Raw genomic sequence first — 23,948 nt, 5'->3', positions numbered from 1 at the left:
GGCCAGCCGTGCAGGCGGAAACACCAGTCGGCGGCGGTCGAGGCGAGCCGGTGGTGATGTTCTGACTGATCCATTCCTGGAGCGTAAGAGATAAGCTTAAAGCCATGAATCCCTTTTATGCATATCTGGATCTGGATCCTGCAGAACAAACATATAGGATGAGTAGTATCTGATATAAATATAATACTCGAGAAAAAATCATGTATTTTAAAATATTGATAAATATGTATTTCTCCTCTTGTCAATTTTGATTTCCCCGAGCAGATGATTCATTACGTTTAAACGCTCTGTCCGACTAGTCATAGCCCCCAAGCACCGGGAGTCGGCCTAGGCACTTCCCAGACATGCATATGAGTGACATGAGTTCGCCATTAATGGAACAAAGTTTCACGAATCAGAATTTACTACTCGGGTACTTTTGCAATTATTAAGGGCAGAAAATAAATTTATCTCATCTCTATGCTTTTGATTTATTCCGAATAATACTTAGCACCTTGCGTTACTCGGTCCATCCAACGAGCCCCCGGGTGCTAGGAATCGGCCCAAAGGCAACCATCCATTGGCAAACCAAACGGAAAGCATAGGAAGATAGAACTCCATAACTCGATAGGTACTTTTGTACTCAGATTATGTCGCAAGCAATCAAGATAAATATTATGAAAATTGTTTAAAAAATACGATATAACATCTATAGCCCCCGACTCACTAGTCAACGGCGAACCAGTTGATGTAGTGAGGCAAAGGAAAAGACAAAATATCATATAAAGAATAAAATAAATGATGACTTAGCTTTGTAATATTCCCTCGGTGACAGCAAAAGTGGCCGATGTGGGAACGAAGCAGTCCATCGATGGTGACAAAAACACCAGTCGGCGCCAGTGGAACCAAGCCAGTGGTGTAGATGATGAAGCCCATTAACGGCGGCGAAGTCTGCCAACCGTATAGGCAAAAACACCAGTCGGCGGTGGCGAAGGCCAGCCGGTCGGCGAAGACGTGGACGCCCATGAACGGTGGTGTGACCAACCAACCGTATAGGCGAGGACACCAGTCGGCGGCGACGGAGGCAGGCCGGCGGTGAAGTCGTAGACGCCCAACAGCAGCGGCATAATAGGCTAAACGTGTAGGCGGAGGCACCTATCGGCGGCGACGGAGGCAGGCCGGCGGTGAAGTCGTAGACGCCCAACAGCGGCGGCATAATAGGCCAGCCGTGTAGGCGGAGGCACCAATCGGCGGCGACGGAGGCAGACCGGCGGTGAAGACGTGGACGCCCATGAACGGTGGTGTGACCAACCAACCGTATAGGCGAGGACACCAGTCGGCGGCGACGGAGGCAGGCCGGCGGTGAAGTCGTAGACGCCCAACAGCGGCGGCATAATAGGCCAGCCGTGTAGGCGGAGGCACCAATCGGCGGCGACGGAGGCAGACCGGCGGTGAAGACGTGGACGCCCATGAACGGTGGTGTGACCAACCAACCGTATAGGCGAGGACACCAGTCGGCGGCGACGGAGGCAGGCCGGCGGTGACGTCGTAGACGCCCAACAGCGGCGGCATAATAGGCCAGCCGTGTAGGCGGAGGCACCAATCGGCGGCGACGGAGGCAGACCGGCGGTGAAGACGTGGACGCCCATGAACGGTGGTGTGACCAACCAACCGTATAGGCGAGGACACCAGTCGGCGGCGACGGAGGCAGGCCGGCGGTGAAGTCATAGACGCCCAACAGCGGCGGCATAATAGGCCAGCCGTGTAGGCGGAGGCACCTATCGGCGGCGACGGAGGCAGGCCGGCGGTGAAGTCGTAGACGCCCAACAGCGGCGGCATAATAGGCCAGCCGTGTAGGCGGAGGCACCAATCGGCGGCGACGGAGGCAGACCGGCGGTGAAGACGTGGACGCCCATGAACGGTGGTGTGACCAACCAACCGTATAGGCGAGGACACCAGTCGGCGGCGACGGAGGCAGGCCGGCGGTGAAGTCGTAGACGCCCATGAACGGTGGTGTGACCAACCAACCGTATAGGCGAGGACACCAGTCGGCGGCGACGGAGGCAGGCCGGCGGTGAAGTCGTAGACGCCCAACAGCGGCGGCATAATAGGCCAGCCGTGTAGGCGGAGGCACCAATCGGCGGCGACGGAGGCAGGCCGGCGGTGAAGTCATAGACGCCCAACAGCGGCGGCATAATAGGCCAGCCGTGTAGGCGGAGGCACCAATCGGCGGCGGCGGAGGCAGGCCGGCGGTGAAGTCGTAGACGCCCAACAGCGGCGGCATAATAGGCCAGCCGTGTAGGCGGAGGCACCACTCGGCGGCGATGGAGGCAGGCCGGCGGTGAAGACGTGGACGCCCATGAACGGTGGTGTGACCACCCAACCATATAGGCGAGGACACCAGTCGGCAGCGACGGAGGCAGGCCGGCGGTGAAGACGTGGACGCCCATGAACGGTGGTGTGACCAACCAACCGTATAGGCGAGGACACCAGTCGGCGGCGACGGAGGCAGGCCGGCGGTGAAGTCGTAGACGCCCAACAGCGGCGGCATAACAGGCCAGCCGTGTAGGCGGAGGCACCAATCGGCGGCGACGGAGGCAGGCCGGCGGTGAAGTCATAGACACCCAACAGCGGCGGCATAATAGGCCAGCCGTGTAGGCGGAGGCACCACTCGGCGGCGACGGAGGCAGGCCGGCGGTGAAGACGTGGACGCCCATGAACGGTGGTGTGACCAACCAACCGTATAGGCGAGGACACCAGTCGGCGGCGACGGAGGCAGGCCGGCGGTGAAGTCGTAGACGCCCAACAGCGGCGGCATAATAGGCCAGCCGTGTAGGCGGAGGCACCAATCGGCGGCGACGGAGGCAGGCCAGCGGTGAAGTCGTTGTTGTTATCAGCAATGGCGGTGGCAAAGACAAGCCGGCAGAGTGGACTCGCGGCCGATCGACCGGAAAGCTGAGACGCCTCGAGTCCATGACCAGCATCAATCGCCTCAATAGTGCCACGTAATTATATGCGAACAACAACAGAAAATAGCAAGAGATTAATTTGAGATTAAAAATCAATATGATAAATAATGATAAAAATCAGATTGAGTTTCCCCCTGACTGATTTGGATCTGAGCCAGAGAGAACTTGTTGAAGTTGTCGGCGACGAGGAAGCGAAAACTCCCAAAGCGAAAACGAAGTCGGCGACTCATGAAGTTGATTCCGTCGCACTCGTTGATAGGAAACTCGACGCAACCCCTACCTGGCGCGCCAACTGTCGAAACATGAATTCGGCAATAATAAAAGGGGGTAGCGTACGAGACCTAAAAGTGGATGGATGCAGAGACAAAGGATTTAGACAGGTTCAGGCCCTCTCAATGAGAGGTAATACCCTACTCCTGTTTGGGGATTTGAATCCACCGGGTGTAGTATAGATCTGACGATCTAGTTGTCTCATCTGCCCCCTAGAGGGCCTCCTGCCCACCTTATATAGGATGGGGGGCAGGATTACAAGATAGAAACCTTAACCAATACGGTATCGGTTTCCTAAATCTACTTTACAATATTATCAAACCAGGACTTTAGGCCGTTCCGTAATATACAAGGAAACGTAACACCCAAGTCATGATCTGTTACATATTACATAAATATAAGTTATCCCCTATAACTAGTCAGATAACCATGTCGTATGGGTATGGGGTACCCATAATATCCACAGCAATCTCTTGGGAATCCATCATAGAAGTTGCCAAACTAGGTTATGAAGGGTTCAACTGATGGTTCTGAACCAGGATAAGTAGATGCTACCTCTCCAAAGGACATACATTTTCTGGTGGTAATTTCATTTTCCTCATCATCTTTGGATGACTCAAGAGATGGGAAATCGCTTCAGACAGAGCAGGTCTTTTTGCTACTTTAATGGTGTACAGATTTAGCCATATTTGTAGTAACCACCAAGGACCACCTGTGCCAATTATTGAATTTGTGGCAAGCTTGGCCGATGCAGTGCTCAGAGTCTGATACAAATAGCCTAGGAGATATTTGCCCAATGGAAATTATCTTTTGCTAACTAGGGCTTTGGCTATATGTTGCCAGTTGGTGGTTGGGCCACAGCTTGGACCACAAAATAGAAACTTTTCCAACCACATCAGGGGGAAAAGCTGTGTGTTCCTTGGGGGTGACAGGGCCAGATCCCATGTTTAAGGAAATAAATCCATTCCATCCTCCAATACTTCTGGTTTTGAAAGTGAACTGGTTCTTACTGTTCAAATTGATGGGGTTAGCCGATGAGTTGATGTCCAGGCCAGTTATCATGATAATGTCCAAAAGAGTTGGAGTCATTGGTCCTTGGTTAAATAGGAAGGCATTCAGGGTGTTGGACCAGAAGTAACTAGCAGCCGATAGCATTGGCTCGTCCTTGGCTAAATCGGCTAGTGTCAGGGCTAAGCACTGGGCAATTCCTAGTTCCTCCCAATGTGTTTGCTTACTAGCCGATACCCTTTTGTACCATTCAGACCAGGTCTTTACAGCCGATGGCCAGGATTTGAAAGTACTATTCCGGTGGCTAAGGCTAGGGTTGGTTAGCCTAAAAGGAATCATGTTTGTTTCGGCATTTACGAACTCAGTGGGATCCTTATTGCCGATTGGGCCTAAAAAGTATCGGTTGGGATGCACTAAGCTTGGAACTGCAATTTGATTCAACAGATGCTACAGAGAAAAAGAGGAGAAAGAAGAAATAGATTACAAAAGGGAAGTCGATGTGTATTAAAAGATGGGATTGAACCGATGGGGTTACCTCGGAGAACTCGGTGGTCAGATCACTTGAAGGAGCAATAGGGGTTGACATCGCTGAGGATGGGATCGCCGCTGGAATTGGAGATCGCTTGCGTGGTCGCCGGAGAGCTTGAGGGGGTCACCGGAAAGATCGACAACAGCTATGGCTAAAGCGGTGAAAACGGAAGTAACGGCGTGGAGATTTTCAAGTGGTGGTTACTATTTAAAAAGATGGGCAGTAACGGTCAAAACGGAAACGAAACCCTAGATCGATTCGGAGAAGAATTGAGCAAATCCGCAACATTTCAAATATCGCGGACTTGGGTGGCATGTGTTAACGATCAAATTTGGTAAATCAAGTGTTGGATCTGAAGATAGAACTACAGTGGATTTGGAGGAAGCTGGCGGTTACATAAACAGAGTACAAATCGGCTGACAACCGAATCGGCTATGGTGTACATCGGCTGAGACAGAATCGGAGTAGGATAGCCGATGTAACCGATTCCGATAGAGAGAAGGTTGGATCATTGTCGGATTCGGTTGGTGTGCTTCATGAGGATTGCCACGTGCGGATTAATTCTGGAAAAGGCAATTATATCTATTAATTAGGATATTTTGTTAGTTTCCTTATTAGATAGGAGTCGTGTCCGACAAGGACATCTTATGTAATTCTGGGTATAAAAAGGACCCGGGGTCGTGTAAATCAATAACAATCAGTTCAATAACAAATTCGGCGCATCGCCACCTTTTACTCTTTTCTATTTCGACGAGTTCTTGCTTTCGAGTTGGGCTGCATCGGCTTCGATCTCCAGCAGAAGGTAACACTTGTCGTGGCAGTTTGTGTTCTCAGGATTAGTGCTTCCATCTTTATGATACTCTAATCTTGTTTATGTAAATCGTCTAGTTATCATATATACTATATAATCTAGACCAACATTGCCATATGGCCTCATCGGCTAGCATTCGTTGCCAGAAAACAGCTGATAGGGTTATATACCAATATTGATTCAGATTATATAGTGTATCTACCATCTCAAAAAGGCTTTCATCGACCTGATCGTCGTCCCGCCGCTGGTCGTACCAGCCGCCGCCGCCGCTGGTCTCCCCTACCAGAGGCGCCATGAGTAGCGACGAGAGACCCGACCGCCGCCCGGTACTGCATCGCGAGCTGGAGCAACAGCGGGGAGATTGTTCCGAGCTTCCACATCGTGAGCAGGAGCAGCCCGGTACTGAATCTCATCACTGTTGGCCGTTAGACAAGTTAAAGCTTCTGGTACATCTGGAGATTGTTCTGAGCTTCCACATCTGTCAGGGTACATCTCAATGAGCTCTCCGTTTTCACTATTGTCCAATAGGAAGCTTTGGCAATACAGTGTTGATGTTTGAGATGGATCTAAATCCCTTCTGAATTTGAAGGAGAAAATTCAATTGGAGCATCAGCTGAGGACAGCAGCTCATCGGGGACAACAACAGGAGCAGCAGCGGGGACAGTAGCTCATGCACAGAAACAAACAACCCAAGAATCGATCAGAAAAATCACGGAAGAACGACCCTAAGAATCGATCAGATCATCGTGCAGGAATCCGGCGACACCCGATGCTGCGCCGTCACAGATTCAGATTTCGGACACGCATCCAAATCGAGAAAATTGCATATCTACCATCGCATAAAATTGGCTTCGCTAGACTACCATCGCTCAAATGGGCTTCGCTGGAATACCACTCCCAAACCATGGGTATTCGCTGCAATGCCATTTTCATGGTTTCTTGCATTTGAAAATTATTTTTCGGCGATTACACATTTTCGTAGACTGTTATGCCCCTAGTTCAACTTGTTTTGCTTCAGAAGAGGTGAAGCGGCGACGCCGGTGTCGCCGACCGGTGCCGAGCTAGCCGCCGCGCCGCCTCTCCTCGCCGACCCACGCGCCGAGCGAGTGGCCGACGAACACGAGCCTGCACCCCGCCAGCCCGACCTCTGCCACCATCCGCCGGATCGCGGTGCCCTCTCGGTCGAGCAGCCACACGGCGGCGCGGAGGAGCCCGCGGTGCTCGTGGCCGCCCGCGAGTGGCTCGGACCCGCCGGCGTCGAGGAGCACGCGGTAGTCCTCGAGCCGCGCGAGTCCTAGCCTGCACACGGCGAGCACGACGTCCCCACGCGCGCAGTTGTGGGAGAGGCGGTACGGCGGGCACAGCCATCCCGCATCGTATCGGCCCAGGGGCATCGTATCGGCCGCCATCCCGCATCGCCGTTGCTCGCGTCATCTCGGCCTCGAGCTCCGCCGGCCCACCCCGACTCACCGACCGACGACGACCTCACCTCGACGCCTCGCCTCCGCCGGCGATTGGCACGCCGGTGACGACCTCTCAAGCATGGAGAGGAGGAAAAAAAGGTTGAATTGAGAGAGGAGGAAAAAAAAAGCCCGAGGGCAATTTGGGCACAATAAATCTAAAAAGAGAGCAAAATCTTTTTCATTTACTAAAAGTGATGAAAATGGCAAAGTATCAAACTACACTCAGTTGAAGATGGTATTCCAGCGAAGCCCATTTGAGTGATAGTATTCTAGCGAAGCCAGTTTTATACGATGGTAGATATGCAATTTTCTCATCCAAATCAACCCAGAACAGAATGGGGATCCTGAACAAGTTGAGATCAAGAAAGACCCTACCGCGGCCGTCTGATCTTCCCGGTCTGGCGAGCACCAGACGAGACGAACACGACGAGGGATGGATCCGGGGGAGGAGGGAAGGGGGAATTGCCTGGAGGAGAGTAGCCATCCTGAGGAGGCGGCACTTTCTGGTAGCTCATCGTCTCCTCGTCGCCGTCAACGTCGTCGTCGTCGCCGGCGGCGGTTGCTTGCTTTGCAGGCTCCGATCTCCCCGTGGACACCGGCGAGCGGAGCAGGCGGATTCATATCAGTGGTATATGCGGGAGCGACCGCTCACGTATCGGCGGCAGCGTGGTGAGTTCCGGCACGGTGCGGCTGTCCACGGACCGCCTCGACGCGTCCGGCGACGGCGTCGCCGGCGGCAGCTTCCCCCACTGCGGCCGCCGTCGCGGTGCCGCCCTCCTCCTCCCCAGCCGCCGGCCGGTTGCCTAGAGAAGAGAAGAGAAGAGAAGAGAAGAGAGAGGAGGAAGGGAGAGGATGACGTGGCATCCCGACATGTGGGTCCCACGCTGACTCAGTGCCACGTAGGATAAAATTGGGTCAATACCACTGAAGGATATATTGTGTCCCGTTTCGATTAGTTAAGTGACGCCTGATTTCTGGTTTTGTGTTTAGGGATGATTTTGTAACTCGATGACAAGTTGAGGGACCTCCGGTGTACTTTTTCCTTCCCCCCCCTCCCCCCCAGACTGAGGCCCATCAAGCCGCGGAGAGCAACCCCTCGAGCCGATCTCAGCCGTTCGATCCACCTCTCGCGCCCTTCCGTCCGCCCGATGCGCCGCCGCTATAAACCCTACCCTTTCTTCTCTCCCACCTCTCTCCTCTCATCGCTCCTCCACCGTCGCCGCCGCCGCCACCGCAGCGGAGCAACCACAGCAGGCGAGCGACATGGTAAGATCCTCTCACTCTCCATCCTCTCTACCTCGTTACGGCCCGTGCTCGCATCGGTCGCTGCGTGCTGTGCTGTTTCGTTCTTGATTCGCTGCCTCGCGGTTTGGTTTGTGGGGGTTATATGTGGTGGTAGCTCAGTGGGTGATTAGTAGTGCGGCTGCGAGGCTATTTGCCTTTGTGGTGATGGATATGATGCTGGGTTCTTGGGATACATTTCGATCCGGTAGGGATCTATGGCGTCATGTAGATTTCCTGCTTGAACGATGATGTATTGTGCCATTTCGGTCATCGTGCTTCCCATTTATGATGGTTGCTAGCATCTCTTCTCTTTGATGTAGCATTTTGCAGTAGTTCGTGCCATCCATCTTGATTGTTTTGTTCAGTAGATCCATTTAGGTGGGTTGCCACATCCCAGTACTGGTAGTACACTAGTTGTCACAAACACTATCTAGTTGCTACAACCAGTACAAATCTCATATGCTTGTCTAGTTCTATCAGTTATACTCCTACGCATGAGAGATTGAGGTTTCTGGATATTGGATTTTAGATGGTTCAGTCGTCTAGTTGCTGCAATACATTTGCTATCCTAACTGACTACTTGATAAAATTTCAGTGTTTTGATATGCGTTTAGGAAGTTCTCAAATTTAAGTCTAGTTCACATGTTTGCTAGCCTGCAAGTGCTTTTTGCTCAGTTCAAACAATAGCACTATCAGTACCAGTACTTCAAATTTAGTAGGTTGAAGCTCAAAAATCTTATTAATGTAATTCCAAACTAAGAGACAGAAACAATAGGCTAGATGTAGAACAGGATTCATATTGGATAGCTATCTAGATATTTCAATTATAGACTCCATTCCTTTTCAAGGGGAAACAAATGTATACAGCATACTTTGCTCAGTGCAATATGAACACAGATAAGCAGCTTGAATGAAATAATCAGAATAACTTAAGTTTTGACCATTCAATCAGCATGCCACTACAGATTTTGTATGCCCTATATTTTTTGGGGTATTATGAGGAATCATTGGCAGGATGAATACACTAGCAAAATCCCAATTCATAGCAAAGGCATATACATCTACTATTGTATAATTGTATTCCATCGTCAATACGCCATCTTAATCCATCAGCACGCCACTGTTTATTAGGTATTACAACTGTAGAATTTCACAACTCATGAAGTTAGTCCACATCAAGGACTGCTGTGAATCTCTCTATACCGAACTTAACTGGCCTAACTGGCTCTACCGTGAACGGATGTACTACACGTTTGTGAAAAGCCAACAGCTCGTCCACTGCCCGTGGTATCCCACCCGCTACAAATGACCTCCTGCACGCCATGCTACAAATGACCACCTACATGCCATACTATCTCTAGGATTAGACTCTCATTTCATCTGCTAGAGCCTAAAGGCAAGACAAATACGCATGTCGCTCTGGTATCTGACGGTTTCAACCAGCTGCAATATGCACACTCTCAATCAACAGACAACCAAACAGACCCCATCTCGGCGATCACCCACTCCGGCTGCTGCTACACCAACACTGGGACACCACCTGTGAACAAAAGCTCACGCCCACGAGAACCTCATGGGTGATGGCTCCCCTGAAACCCAAAACACCACACATCCCTCACCCCTCCTGGTGCTTTGCGGAGAGCACACACGCACAAGCTCCTATTCCACGGGGCACCACGCCCACGCCGCTGCCATGGATCTAGGTTACGTTAGGTTTCAGCGCCAACCGAAATGTGAGAGAACGACACCACTCGCTCTACGGAGACCTCGATGCCATCGACTGGAGAGTAGGTAACTGACCTTGAGGTTGCCAGTGAAGGCCGGCGGAGCCACAGCCATGTCGAGCAGCGGCGGTAGACTGGTGGCTAGAGACGAGAGGGGAAGAGGCGGCGGTAACGGCAGGGGAAAGGAGCGATGCATCGTTTGAAGTAGACGAAGGTGTTGTGTGCGCGAGCCTCTTGCCTCCACTCCTAGTGCTTAGTGGGCCCCTCAGGCCCATCTCATTATCTATGGGCCTGATTTTATTGGGCTAGTTTTGTTTCTGACGACTCTGGAGAAATATGATAATTTAACATTTTTCAATTTACTTTAATTAACAGTTATAAGCATGATACGTGGAACCTATGGGCCAGAAAGAGTAAATTAACACATATCATGCTTATAAGTGCTAATTAAAGTAAATTGATATCCAAAAAAACTGTTAAATTATCAAATTTCTCTAGAGTCGTCAGAAACGAAACTAGCCCAATCTAACGGAGGCCTAACTTGGGCTGAAATCAGGCCCATAGATAATGAGATGGGCCTGAGGGGCCCACTAAGCACTAGGAGCAGAGGCAAGAGGCTAGCGCACACGACGCCTTCGTTTGCTTCGGACGATGCATTGCTCCTTTCCCCCGCCATTGCCGCCGCCGCCACCTCTTCCCCTCTCATCTCCGGCCACCAGTCCACCGCGGGGGATCGACATGGCTATGGCGCCGCCGGCCTTCACTGGCAACCTCAAGGTCAATTAACTCCTCTCTGATAGATGGTATCGAGGTCTCCGTAGAGTGAACCGCATTTGTCTTCCTCTCACGTTTCGCCTGGCGTTGAGACCTAATGTAACCTGGATTGACAGCGGCGACGTGAGCGCAGTTGCCCGGTGGCGTAGGAGGTTGTGCTGGCGTGCTCTCTCCGCGAAGCACCGGATGGTGTGAAGGGATGTGTGATGTTTTAGGGACTGGTAAGCCGTCGCCCATCAGGTTCTCCTCGTGGACATGAGCTCTCATTCACAGGTGGGTGTTGGTGTTGGTGTAGCCGCAGGGGAGGTGAGTGATCGCTGAGGCGGGGGTCTGTTTGGGTGTCTGCTAATTGAGAGTGTTCGTAGTGCAGCTGGTTGAATCCGTCAGGTACCAGAGCGAGATGTGTGCTGCTTTGCCTTTAGCAGTGGATACTAACGAAAGGAGTGATTGATCCTAGATATAGCATGGCCAGCGGGAGGTCTGTTCTAGCGGTGGGATACCGCGCTTAGTGGACGAGCTGTTGGCTTCTGGCATATGTTCACGGTAGAGCCAGTTAGGTTCAGTATAGAGTGATTCCCAGCAGTCCTTGATGTTAACTAACTTCGTGAATTTCATGTGAAATTCAAGAGTTGTACTTTGTAATAAACAAAGGTGTGCTGATGTATTAAGATCGTGTATTGATGATATATATATATTTTTTAAAGGAAAGGCCATAAGGCCCAGATTAGTAGGCATATATTTTGATTTGCCTTTGCTATGAATTGTGATTCTGCTAGTGCATTCATCCTGCCAATGATTCCTCATAATACCCCCCAAAAGTATTAGGCATACATAATCTGCTGTGACATGCTGATGGAATAGTGCACATTCAAGTTCCTCTGATTGTTTCATTAATGCAGCAAGCAATTTTTATATAATTATTGGATAAAACCATGTTCTCTGTGTTCATATTGCATTGAGTGAAGGAAGCTTTATATACTTTTTTCAATATAAATCCATTTCTACACGCCTATAATTTTGGTCCCTTAGTTTGGAATTGCATTAATACAATTTTTGAACGTGAATGCACTAGTCTACTACATGTGAAGCACCAGCACTGACACTTCTATCATTTGAACTGTGCAGAAAGCACTTGCAGGTTTGAGAAGAATCAATTTAGATGGATTGAGATGGCGTGTATTTGACGCAAAGGGCCAGGTTACCATTCTTCTGCTGGTTCCAATGGTTAAGCTAATGTTCATGGGAAATGTTTTGACCAAGCTACTTTGTTTGTGCGATAGGTCCTTGGACGGTTGGCATCCCAAATAGCTGTTGTGCTTCAGGGAAAGGATAAGCCAACTTATGCACCACATGTGGAAAATGGAGACATGTGCGTTGTGCTTAATGCAAAAGATATCAGTGTTACAGGAAGAAAAATGACCGATAAAATCTACTACTGGCACACAGGGTTTGTATGTTTCTAGCTAATACTGTTGAATACCTTTTGGTTTTATTATTTACAATTGTGTCTTATGTGTTTTTTCAAATAGGTATATTGGCCATTTGAAGGAAAGAAGACTCAAGGACCAGATGGAAAAAGACCCAACTGAAGCAATTCGCAAAGCTGTCATGCGCATGCTTCCTCGCAATAGATTGCGTGATGTAAGTGAAACTTCATTTCTCTTTGTTTCTGCTTGGAAATATGATGCTAAATTTATTTGGTGCTATCTATGCACTGCTTAGTTGTCTTAAATGTAACACAGCAATACTAATTACTAGATGATACCCCGTGTGTTGCTACGGGATATTATGGAATATATGTGTATGGATCAGTTATACCTCGTACTACAGCACCGTACACTTATATTGGCCAACAGACAGCTGGTTTTTTCCCCTAACAAAGCTTTTATATTTTTTACATTTTTAGTGAACTAAAGTAAAAATATTATGTTTGGTGGATAATTTTAGAAAGAAAGGAGAAACCAATTCGTAGCTAAATATAAGTAAAGGAGAACAATATCAATATAAACTTACCAGATGGAGTTTAGTTAAAAAAACTGAGATCAATAAGTAGGTGAGTAAGTTTTGGATCGGGGTAATTGAATTCCAGCGCATCACTGCAAATGGCAATTCGTGGCCCTTTTGTTTTGTACTTGACCAAATCATTTGATGCAATTACATCATTGTACCATATTAAAATGAGTTAACGGTATTACGGTGGATAAAATGTAAAAAAAAAGGGGGAATATTACGGACTCCAAACTTTTGAAAAGAAAAACCTACTTAATAGGGAATGAACAACTGAATTCTCGTTTTTTAAGATAATGAACTGAATTCTCATAAGGGAAAAGCAAATGAAATTTGCAACTTGAAGATAAAAAAAATAGAGGAGATAACATAACCTCCTCATTAGAGAAGAGAAGCAGCCAGGTAGATAGAAGAAGATCAATCACTTGAGCCAGCTGCGCTGCCTGTCATCAACATAAACAAAGAAGAATGAGAAAAGAAAAGAAAAGAATTGGCTGCTTGCGAAAGAATAACGACAACAGGCGATAGAACTCATGGAGCGATCCTCTGATTTTCAGAAGACGAATTAGCTATTTGGAGCTCTCGAACAGATGCACCATCAATTGATGAGAGGTGAGGATCAAATAGCTAGAGAAGCTCTGAGTTGCTGCTAATGAATGTAGGATTCCCAACGTATATCAAAGACAAACTGATCACAGGCTCTTCAAAGCATGCGTCGGTTTCGCTTTTGCATGCATCACCTAATGAAGAAGGTGACCAGGCACGCATGACGTGAGTGGGGAGGGGACTGGGCTATTCAATGGTCCGGGGATCCAATGGTGTATATGTGATATACATATTAATCTAACGGTTGATATAATGTTGATAACGTGGCGAATTGAGGAGACAGCTTTGGGTCTTAATTTTATAGAAAGAAGGGATTTCTGTGCGCATCTTTACAATGGTGCTTCTTTGTCTTAATTGTAGCAACATCAGTTATGTTTTCACACTAGACGGTATGTCTTCTCGTTGATGAGCAAGTTATAATGCTACTTTTCGTTTTATTCATTGTTTGATGAGATACACGTATATTAGCAAACACTTGTATGACTGTATCTTTTCGTGAACTATAAGGATGGCTGTGAACTTCTAGGATATGGTTTTTCTGCAGTGTCTTGCTGAACTAATTGATCTGCTTCTATATCTTACAATTCTTCTATGTGGTGGGGATTTTCACTAGAACTGTGTACAATGAATAGCAAGTTCAACATACCATAAAGGCGTAAAATCCAATCATCTCTTTTTTGTTCGTGTTCCATAAGAAAGTTGTATACTGATCTGTCGTGGTGTTTCTTGTTATATAGTTTAACTCTATTTTGTCTAAGAAATCAAGTCTTTTCTTCTCTGGTGTGTGGCGAAAGATCCATATTTTCCTACAATTCTCGTCTTCAAATTGTTAAAGCTTCATATAATGCTGTTTTTGCTTATTAAGCATGTACTGTTCTGATCACAGGACAGGGATCGTAAACTGAGGATATTTTCTGGAAATGAGCACCCATTCCATGATCGCCCTCTTGAACCTTTTATGATGCCACGACGCCAAGTGCGCGAGATGCGTCCCCGGGCAAGACGCGCACTGTTAAGGGCGCAGAAGAAAGAGCAGGACAGAGCAGCAGCGGCATCAACCAAAGATGAAGAAAATGCTAAGAATGCCAAATCCGAGATCACTGCATAGATGCGCATTCAGATTGTGTTGTGTGGGTGGAGATTGCTACAAATCTACCTGTTGATGTTTTTTTAAAGGATCCATGTATCTTTTATTTCTTTGACATGTAGCCTGCTGGATTCAGTAGACGGTAGAATCATATAACCTGGAAATGAGCAGCTCAATCTGAATGTCTTTTTGTGTCTTACAGTTAGGGATGAAAACGGAGCGGATATGGACGGATAATGCTCATACCATATTCGTTTTCATATTTTTTACCGGATACGAAAACGAATACGGATAGCTCGAATACGGAAACAAATACGGATTATCTCGAATACGAATAAGAATCGAATATGATCGGACACAAATATGGATACAATTTTTTCTCGGAACATAAAAACCAACTCAACTTCTAATGGAAAGAAATATCAGCATATATAATTAGCTCATTTTATATAAAATGAGGTATAATTTATAAATATTTTTTAAAATTTAAATAATATATTAATAGTATGGACTAGTGTTAAGAGATAAACTACTATTAAAATCTATAAAGGTATATTGAAGGTCATAGAGTTAGAAAGAAATGGGGTATGTCTCATGGGTCCTACGGATATCCGAATAGCACTGTTCACCGGATATCCGAATTATTATCCGTATCCGACGGAAACCCTGGTACCATATTCGTATTCGTATCCGGGAGAAAATATCCGTATTCGTATCCGTATCCGAACTATTCGAGAATTATCCGATCCGAAAGGTATCCGTATCCGTTTTTGTCCGGAGCGGACGGAAACTATCCGCTCCGTTTTTATCCCTACTTACAGTATGTAACTCAAACCTGGTGTTCAGTACAAGAGTCCATAATATGCTCCATGGAAACGCTGAAAATTCCATCTAAGATTTGGATTCAACTTATCTCGAAAATGAAGCTGATGTTCGTGGAAATGAGGCTAAAGCTTCCTTCAGTACTACGCTTTCCCACTTCTACTCGCTCTAACTTCTACTCGATCGTTTTTCACGCGCTCCTTAAGCTAAATATATCCGTACTCACGCTTTTTTAAACTATTTAACGGTGTATTGTTTAGAAAAAAAGTTATAGGAAAGTTAATACTTTATTAATCATACGCTCATCTCTTGCTCCGTTTGGGAAAAAAAAGAGAAAAGTTTCATAGGGGCCCAAAAATTATCAGGCCCACTCCAAATAGGCCATCAAGGCCTTAAACCCTAGAAAGCAAGAAAGAAACATTCCGCCCACCACCTCGACTCGACCAGTGACTCGTCCGCCTCCACACATTACAGCTACCACGCTGCCGCCGCCACCGCTGTCGCCGACGAGGAGGAGATGTGGCGGGCGTTCGGGAGCTTGTGCTCTCCTCCTCCTCCAGTCTTCCATCCACAGGCCTCTCCCGCCACCGCCGCCATCTCCACTTCGAGCCTTAACTAGACTCTACCACCTCCGCGCCCCCTCTCCCGCTTCCTCTCCTCCTCCCCGGAGCCCCTGCCGGATGCTGCCGGCGGCGCTGCTTCCACATCTTCTGATCCCACCGATGATGGGGAGGATAGCCTCGCCTCTGATCCCACCGAAGCCGGGGAGGATAACCTGGCCTCGCTCTGGGAGGACGCCGGGGACGCCGATGACATCTTCGCCGCCGATGCTATGGTCGACGAGGTGCTGGTCGAACGCGTCTGCGCTGTTGTGGAGTCCACCCCCGAGGATCAGATCCCCTTCGCCCTCGCTTTCAAGGTCGTGGACTTACAACGAGCCACTCCTCGCCGCCATTCTCGTGTCCACCGCCAAGAGCTGCTCCGGTAAAAAGCTACTCCTCCAGTTCAAATCTATTAACTTATTAAAGGAATAGAAAAAGAAACCTCCACGTTCACTCTCAAGGCCTAGAGATTCTCACATTAATCGGGATAAGAAGAAAAGTAGAGTCCATACAAACATACAATTTAAAAGTAACAAAAAATTCAGAATTAAAATAGGGAATATAGAAAGAGGAGACTAGAGTCCATACAGGTATACAACTTAGAACTAATTGATATTCGGAATTAAAGAAAGAAAACTAAAACTACAAGTCAGAGTCCCTATAGAAATACAATTTAAAAATAACTAAAATTGGAATTAAAAAAAATAAATATTGGAAGAAGCCCATATTGAATATAATTTAGAAAAACTGAAATTCGTAATTAGTAGAAAACAAATATTGAAAGATGAGTTTAGAGTCCATATAGAAATACAATTAGAAACAACAGAAATTCGGAATTAAAAAAAACAGGAATATTGCAAGAAGAGTCTAGAGTCCATATATAGGAATTTAGAATAAATTGAAAGATGAAATTAAGAAAAAAAGATAAAAGTAGAGTTTAGAGTCCATATAGAAATACAATTTAGAAATAACTAAAATTCAAAATAAAAAAAAAGCAATATTGGGAGAAGAGTCTAGAGTCCATATAAGAATATAATTTATTTTGGAATTAAAAAATAAGGAATATTGAAAAAACATAGAGTTCACATAGGAATACAATTTATAATAACGGAAATTCGGAATTAAAAAGAAGAATATTGGAAGAAGAATATATGGTTCATATAGGAATTTAGAACTAACTGAAAGTCAGAATAAAAAAAATTAAAAAAATAAAAGTAGAATTTTGAGTCCATATAGAAATACAATTTATAAATAACAAAAATTCAAATTTTAAAAAAATAAGCAAGATTGGGAGAAGAGTCTAGAGTCCATATAGTAATACAATTTAGAAATAAGTAAATTTCGAAATTAGAAAATAATTAATAACTATCAATACAATACAAAATTCAAAATTGTGTTGCTATTTTTAATATATTATAATAATAAAATATGGAAATATTTAAGCTATTATATGAGGAAAAATATAATGACGTTAGCCGCGTAATCTGCGCGGGCCATCATGCTAGTTTGTCAAAAAGCAAGTGAAAAATTCATCCAAGTTTTGAAAGTGAGGGAGATAAAAAACGACCCCTTAAAGAGAGATTTGATAATTTAACTCTTCTTAAACGAGCGTCACTTCGATTATTTAATATCTTGATTCACTTTCATTCACTCGGATAGACCCACGTATCATGCTTATAAGTGTTAATTAAAGTAAATTGACCATAAAAAAAGTTAAATTATTAAATTTATCCTCAGAGTCATCAGAAACGAAACTAGACCAATTTAACGGAGGCCTAACTTGGGCCCAAATCAAGCCCATAGATAATGAGATGGGCCTGTGGGGCCCACTAAGCACTAGGAGCGGAGGCAAGAGACTCTCCGCGCACATGACGCCTTCGTGTGCTTTGGACTCCTTTCCCCCGCCGCCGCTGCCTCTTGCCCTCTCGTCTCCGGCCACCAGTCCACTGCGACTGCTTGACATGGCCTCGGCGCCGTCGGCCTTCATCGGCAACCACAAGGTCAGTTACCTACCTCCGGTCAATGGCATTGAGGTCTCCGTAGAGCAAGCGGTGCCGTCCTCTTCTCACATTTCGGCTGGCGCTGAAACCTAACATAACCTGGATCCATGGCAGCGGCGTGGGCGTGGTGCCCTGTGGAATAGGAGCTTGTGTGTTTGTGCTCCCAGCAAAGTGGGGTGAGGGATGTGTGGTGTTTTGGATTTCGGGGGGGGGGGGGGGGTGGGAGGGGGAGCCGTCGCCCATCAGGTTCTCCTCGTGGGCGTGAGCTTTCATTCACATGTGGTGTACCGGTGTGGTGTAGCCACAGTCGGAGTGGGTGATCTCCGAGATAGGGTCTGTTTGGTTGTCTGCGGATTGAGAATGTGCATACTGCAGCTGGTTGAATCCGTCAGATACCAGAGCGACATGCGTGTTTCAGTGTTTGTCTTGCCTTTAGGGTTTAGCGGTTGATACTGATGAAATGAGAGTCTGATCCTAGAGATAGCATGGCCTGCAGGAGGTCATTTGTAGCGGGTTGGACACCACGGGCAGTGGACGAGCTGTTAGCTTTTTGCAAACGTGTAGTACATCCGTTCACGGTAGAGCCAGTTAGGCCAGTTAGGTTTAGTATATAGAGATTCACAGCAGTCCTTGATGAGGGCTAACTTCATGAGTTGTGAAATTCTACAGTTATAATAACTAATAAACAGTGGTGTGTGATGGATTAAGATGGCGTATTGACTGGCAAATACAATTATACAACAGTAGATTATATGCCTTTGCTATGAATTGTGATTCGGCTAGTGTATTCATCCTGCCAATGATTCCTCATGATACCCAAAAAATTAGAGGGCATACAGAATCTGCACTGACATGCTGATTGCATGGTCAAAAATTAAGTTTTTCTGATTATTTCATTATTGCAGCAAGCAGCCTATCTGTGTTTATATTGTACTGAGCGAAGTAAGCTGTATACATTTGTTTTTCTTGAAAAGGAATGAACTCTATAATTGAAATATCTAGATAGCTAGCCAATATGAATCCTGTTCTACATCTACCCTATTGTTTCGGTCTCTTAGTTTGGAATTACATTAATAAGATTTTTGAGTTTCAACCTACTAAATTTGAAGTACTGGTACTGATAGTGCTGTTGTTTGAACTGAGCAAAAAGCACTTGCAGACTTGAGAAGAATCAATTTAGATGGTTTGAGATGGTGTGTATTTGACGCAAAGGGCCAGGTTACCATTTTTCTAGTGGTTCCAGTTGTTAAGCAAATATTCATGGGTAATGGTTTTTTACCAAGCCTTTGTTTGTGTGATAGGTCCTTGGACGGTTGGCGTCCCAAATAGCTGTTGTGCTTCAGGGCAAGGACAAGCCAACTTATGCACCACATGTGGAAAACAGAGACATGTGCGTTGTGCTTAATGGATAAGATAACTGAAATGTAACTGTAATTATTGTTGTACACATCTTTACTATGGTGCTTCTATGTCTTAATTCAGTTAAGTTTTCACACTAGAAGGTATGTCTTCTCGTTGGTGAAGTGATAAAGCTACTGTTCATTTTATTCATTGTTTAATGATATAGACTTTTTTTTTGCAGGGTTAGATATACACTTATGTTAGCAAACACTTGGATCTTTTCGTGAACTATAAGGATGGTTGTGACTTGCGAAGGGTCTTGCTTCGTATGTACCCTGTATGCTTTTAGGGTCTGGTTTCTGCAGTGCCTTTGCTGAACTAGTGATCTGCTTCTATATCTTACAATTCCTCTATGTGGTGGGGATTTTCATGAGAACTGTTTATATTGAATATCAAGTTCAACATACCATAAAATCCAACCATTTCTTCTTGGTTTCATATTCAACATGAAAATTGTATACTGATATTTATGGTGTTTCTTTGTTATATGATTTAATTCTGTTTTGTCTGAGAAATCAAGTTTTTTCCTCTCTGGTATAATCAAGTGTGGTCAAAAATGTATATTTTCCTACAATTCTCATCTTCGAATTGTTAAAGTAGCTTCATATAACGCTGTTATTGCTTATTAAGCATGTACTGTTCTGATCACAGGACAGGGATCGTAAATTGAGGATATTTTCTGGAAATGAGCACCCATTCCATGATCGCCCTCTTGAACCTTTTGTGATGCCACCACGCCAAGTGCAGGAGATGCGTCCCCGGGCAAGACGTGCATTGTTAAGGGCGCAGAAGAAAGAGCAGGACAGAGCAGCGGCATCAACCAAAGATGATGAAAATGCTAAGAATGCCAAATCCGAGATCACTGCATAGATGCACACTCAGATGTGTGTTGTGTGGGTGGAGATTGTTACTACTCCTATATTGCAAGTCTACCTGTTGCTGTTTTTTAAAGGATCCATGTATCTTTTATTTCTTTGACATGTAGCCTGCTGGATTCAATAGACAGTAGAATCATATAACCTGGAAATGAGCAGCTCAATCTTAGTGTCTTTTTGTGTCTCACAGTATGTAACTCAAACCTGGTGTCGCTAGGAATGAAATCCATCTGCTTTGATTTCCTCTGCTGTTGGTCAGTACAACTGTACAAGATTCCCATCATAATATGTTCCTTGGAAATGCTGGAAATTCCTACGAAGTTTTGGATTCAACTTATCTCGAAAACGAAGGTTGATTCATGGAAATGAGGCTAAAATATGTTGAAAACAATTGTTAGTAATATACTATAGTTTAGGGGAAAAAGAGAAAAGTTTCATAGTGGCCCAAAACTTGTCAGGCCAGTCCAATGCGCCATCAAGGCCTTAAACCCTAGAAAGCAAGTAAGAAACCTTTCGCCTCCCATCTCGACTCGACCAGTGATGACTCTGCCTCCACACGTTACAGCTACCAAGCCGCCGCCGCCGCCGACGATGATGAGGAGAGGTGGCGGCGTTCGGGAGCTCGTGCTCTCCTCCTCCTTCGCCCCTCCATCCACAGGCCTCTCCCGCCGCCGCCGCCACCACCGCCATCTCCACTTTGACCCTTAACCAGAGCGCTACCACCTCCGCGCCCCCTCTCCCGCTTCCTCTCGTCCCCGGAGTCCCTGCCAGATGCCACCGGTGGCGCTGCTTCCTCATCCTCTGATCCCACCGTATACAATTATACAACAGTTAATGTATATGCCTTTGCTCTGAATTGTGATCCTGCTAGTGTATTCATCCTGCCAATGATTCCTCATAATACCCCAAAAAATTATAGGGCATACAGAATCTGCAGTGACATGCTGATTGAATGGTCAAAAATTAAGTTTTTCTGATTATTTCAGTATTGCAGCGAGCAGCTTATCTGTGTTCATATTTGCACTGAGCGAAGTAAGCTCTATACATTGTTTACCCTTGAAAAGAATGGAGTCTATAATTGAAATATCTAGATAGCTATCCAATATGAATCCTGTTCTACATCTACCCTATTGTTTCAGTCTCTTAGTTTGGAATTACATTAATAATATTTTTGAGCTTCAACCTACTAAATTTGAAGTAATGGTACTAATAGTGCTGTTGTTTGAACTGAGCAGAAAGCACTTGCAGGCTTGAGAAGAATCAATTTAGATGGATTGAGATGGCGTGTATTTGACGCAAAGGGCCAGGTTACTATTTTTCTGCTGGTTCCTGTTGTTAAGCAAATATTCATGGGTAATGGTTTTTTACCAAGCCTTTGTTTGTGTGATAGGTCCTTGGACAGTTGGCGTCCCAAATAGCTGTTGTGCTTCAGGGCAAGGACAAGCCAACTTATGCACCACATGTGGAAAATAGAGACATGTGCGTTGTGCTTAATGCAAAAGATATCAGTGTTGCAGGAAGAAAAATGACCGATAAGATCTACTAGTATATTTCTAGCTAATACTGTTGAATACCTTTTGGTTTTATTATTTACAATTGCCTGTTTGTGTGCTTTTTCAAATAGGCATATTGGCCATTTGAAGGAATGAAGACTCAAGGACCACATGGAAAAAGACCCAACTGAAGTAATTCGCAAAGCTGTCATGCGCATGCTTCCTCGCAATAGATTGCGTGATGTAAGTGAAACATCATTTCTCTTTGTTTCTGATTGGAGACTTGATGCTAGATTTATTTGGTGCTATCTATACACTCATGAGGACATCCCAGCTACACTTGATGTAAACCAAGTTAATGGATTATGTCTCAGCATGAACGATCAAACATATCTTGGTCTAATTACGTGCAACCGTGCTAGGAAAATACATCAAGAGGTGAACTCACTATTTACTCATCTTAACCCAAATTTTAGTGAGAATTTTATACTACCTAAATGCTTTATCCTTGTATTGCTAAGGTTTACACCTGAGGATATCATCACTACGTCAAGAAGGATGAGTTACGTTGAGGACGACAAGGGTTATGCCGAGGAGGAATCAACCCATGCCCAACCAGCAGCTGTCTATGCTAACAAGAAGATGGTTTACGTTGTAAAGACTCAACTTCCAAGGCTTGTGCGACCTAGCCAATCAAGTGACGGATTGCATGGCATACATTGTTGGAAAGAGGGACAAGTCTAGTTTCCAACGCATCAAATCCTACCTCAATATCTTTATCCAATAAGAAGTTATAGCATTTTTAATGAAGGCTGGGCAGGAAAGAGGGACAAGTCTAGTTTCCAACGCATCAAATCCCACCTCAATATCTTTATCCAATAAGAAGTTATAGCATTTTTACTGAAGGCTGCGCAGGAGCTGAAGGGCTATGCGCGAACCCGAGAAAAACACTTTGCCTTCTCATTTATGTTAGCCTTGACCACCAGAACGTGGCTTCTTATGTTCACACCTAAGCTAGGAGGGATGTTCCTAATAAAAATACCCCTCTATTCCTTCCATTAGAGAACTTTTATTCAATTGAAAACCTCATGTATGCATAAGTGTCTTACCCCTTTGTTCTTGTGAGTTCTTTTAGACTTGTTAGAAGGCTCCTCTGGTGCCCCCTAGTTCGTGCTTTTGGCTCTCAGGCCTCCTGTGTGGATTAATCCTGGATTGTGGTTCTGTGATTGCTCGGTTTGATGGTCGGTTTGACAGGTCGGAGTACAGGAGGCCTCGGATCGTTCTCACCCTCACCACTTGGTCGCATTCAACCTTGGCAGGTATCAAGCAGTTATTCCGGAAGTGGTCGCAAGCTAGTTATTCCGGAAGTGGTCGCATCCAACCTTGGCTGGTATAAAGCTAGTTATTCCGGAAGTGGTATCCAATCTTGGCAGGTAAAAAGCTAGTTATTCCAGATTATGGTTCTGTGATTGCTCGGTGTGACGGGTCGGAGTCCAGGAGGCTTCGGATCATTTTCGCCCTCACCACTTGGTCACATCCGACCTTGCTAGGTATAAAGCTAGTTATCCACTTGCTGCTCGTAGCTTGTTATCCTCTTGAGTACGGTTTGCGCTGGTGCTCTTTTGCTTCAAACCTACTGCCGTGAAGATTGGGCCACCCCTCGCGAGTATGTTCGCATCATATGGTATCAGAGCTTCGTTGACACAGTATGTTCATCATCCACGTATCATTAGATGTTCATGTGTTCTTGTTGATTTTGCTTCTTTGCAATAGTCCAGAAAAATCCCTACAAAAATACCAAGCCTTTGGTAGTACTGATATACCATGTCTTTCATTTCCATCATGTTGTTAGTTCCTCTTGTTATCTTGCACCATCATTTTTTTCCCGCCCACCCACCCTTTTGTTTCATGTTTGCTAGCTCGTGTTGAAAAAAAAAAGAGCGAGAACCGAAAAAAAAGAAAGTTATAAAAAAAAAGAGTCAAGAAGAAGTGAAAAAATATATATAAAAAAGAAAGCGAGGAATATTTTGACACAAGAAAGTTGTATGTTTTGGGTGGTGCTGTGGTAATCGCTTTTCTATCCTTTGGTGCTTTGGACAACAGCGTTCACATCATTCTTTGCATGGTTTACGTCACTTTGTATCAGTACTATAGCCTTCCTTGTTCGATTCGCATTCTTTCAGTCACAAAATCACACTTGAGTACTGCCACATTTTGCACGCTCTCACAGTCCTTGAGATTGCA

The 23,948-nt window shown here is 45.6% G+C and overlaps 2 protein-coding genes and 2 long non-coding RNA genes across 4 annotated transcripts in view; all 4 read left to right on the top strand.

The window, feature by feature from the left end:
• The window catches only part of LOC112938951 (uncharacterized), a 102,470-nt gene that overhangs the window by 53,324 nt on the left and 25,198 nt on the right, over positions 1-23,948 (top strand). The gene's annotated exons all lie outside the window — the stretch shown is intronic.
• LOC4338199 (uncharacterized) lies at positions 8,242-14,697 on the top strand. The gene is made up of 5 exons (XM_015781829.3): positions 8,242-8,295; positions 11,937-12,008; positions 12,092-12,258; positions 12,341-12,452; positions 14,311-14,697. Exons 1-5 carry the CDS (start codon positions 8,293-8,295, stop codon positions 14,530-14,532), a joined length of 576 nt encoding a protein of 191 aa, XP_015637315.1. The 5' UTR covers positions 8,242-8,292; the 3' UTR covers positions 14,533-14,697.
• On the top strand, positions 15,758-20,455 carry LOC4338198 (uncharacterized). Its single transcript, XM_066310448.1, has 4 exons — positions 15,758-16,317; positions 19,095-19,153; positions 19,237-19,325; positions 19,988-20,455. The coding sequence occupies exons 1-4, from the start codon at positions 16,014-16,016 to the stop codon at positions 20,004-20,006; spliced, it is 471 nt and encodes a 156-aa protein (XP_066166545.1). The 5' UTR covers positions 15,758-16,013; the 3' UTR covers positions 20,007-20,455.
• Positions 20,727-22,819, top strand: LOC136351195 (uncharacterized). Its single transcript, XR_010741336.1, has 6 exons — positions 20,727-21,047; positions 21,447-21,518; positions 21,602-21,756; positions 21,836-21,947; positions 22,039-22,142; positions 22,226-22,819. It is a non-coding gene; the product is annotated as an uncharacterized lncRNA (long non-coding RNA).

The sequence above is a fragment of the Oryza sativa genome, chromosome 5, assembly GCF_034140825.1.
Source record: "Oryza sativa Japonica Group chromosome 5, ASM3414082v1".
NCBI classification, from domain to species: Eukaryota; Viridiplantae; Streptophyta; class Magnoliopsida; order Poales; family Poaceae; genus Oryza; species Oryza sativa.
Note: the sequence above shows the minus strand (reverse complement) of the source record. Positions and strands in the feature narration are given on the sequence as shown.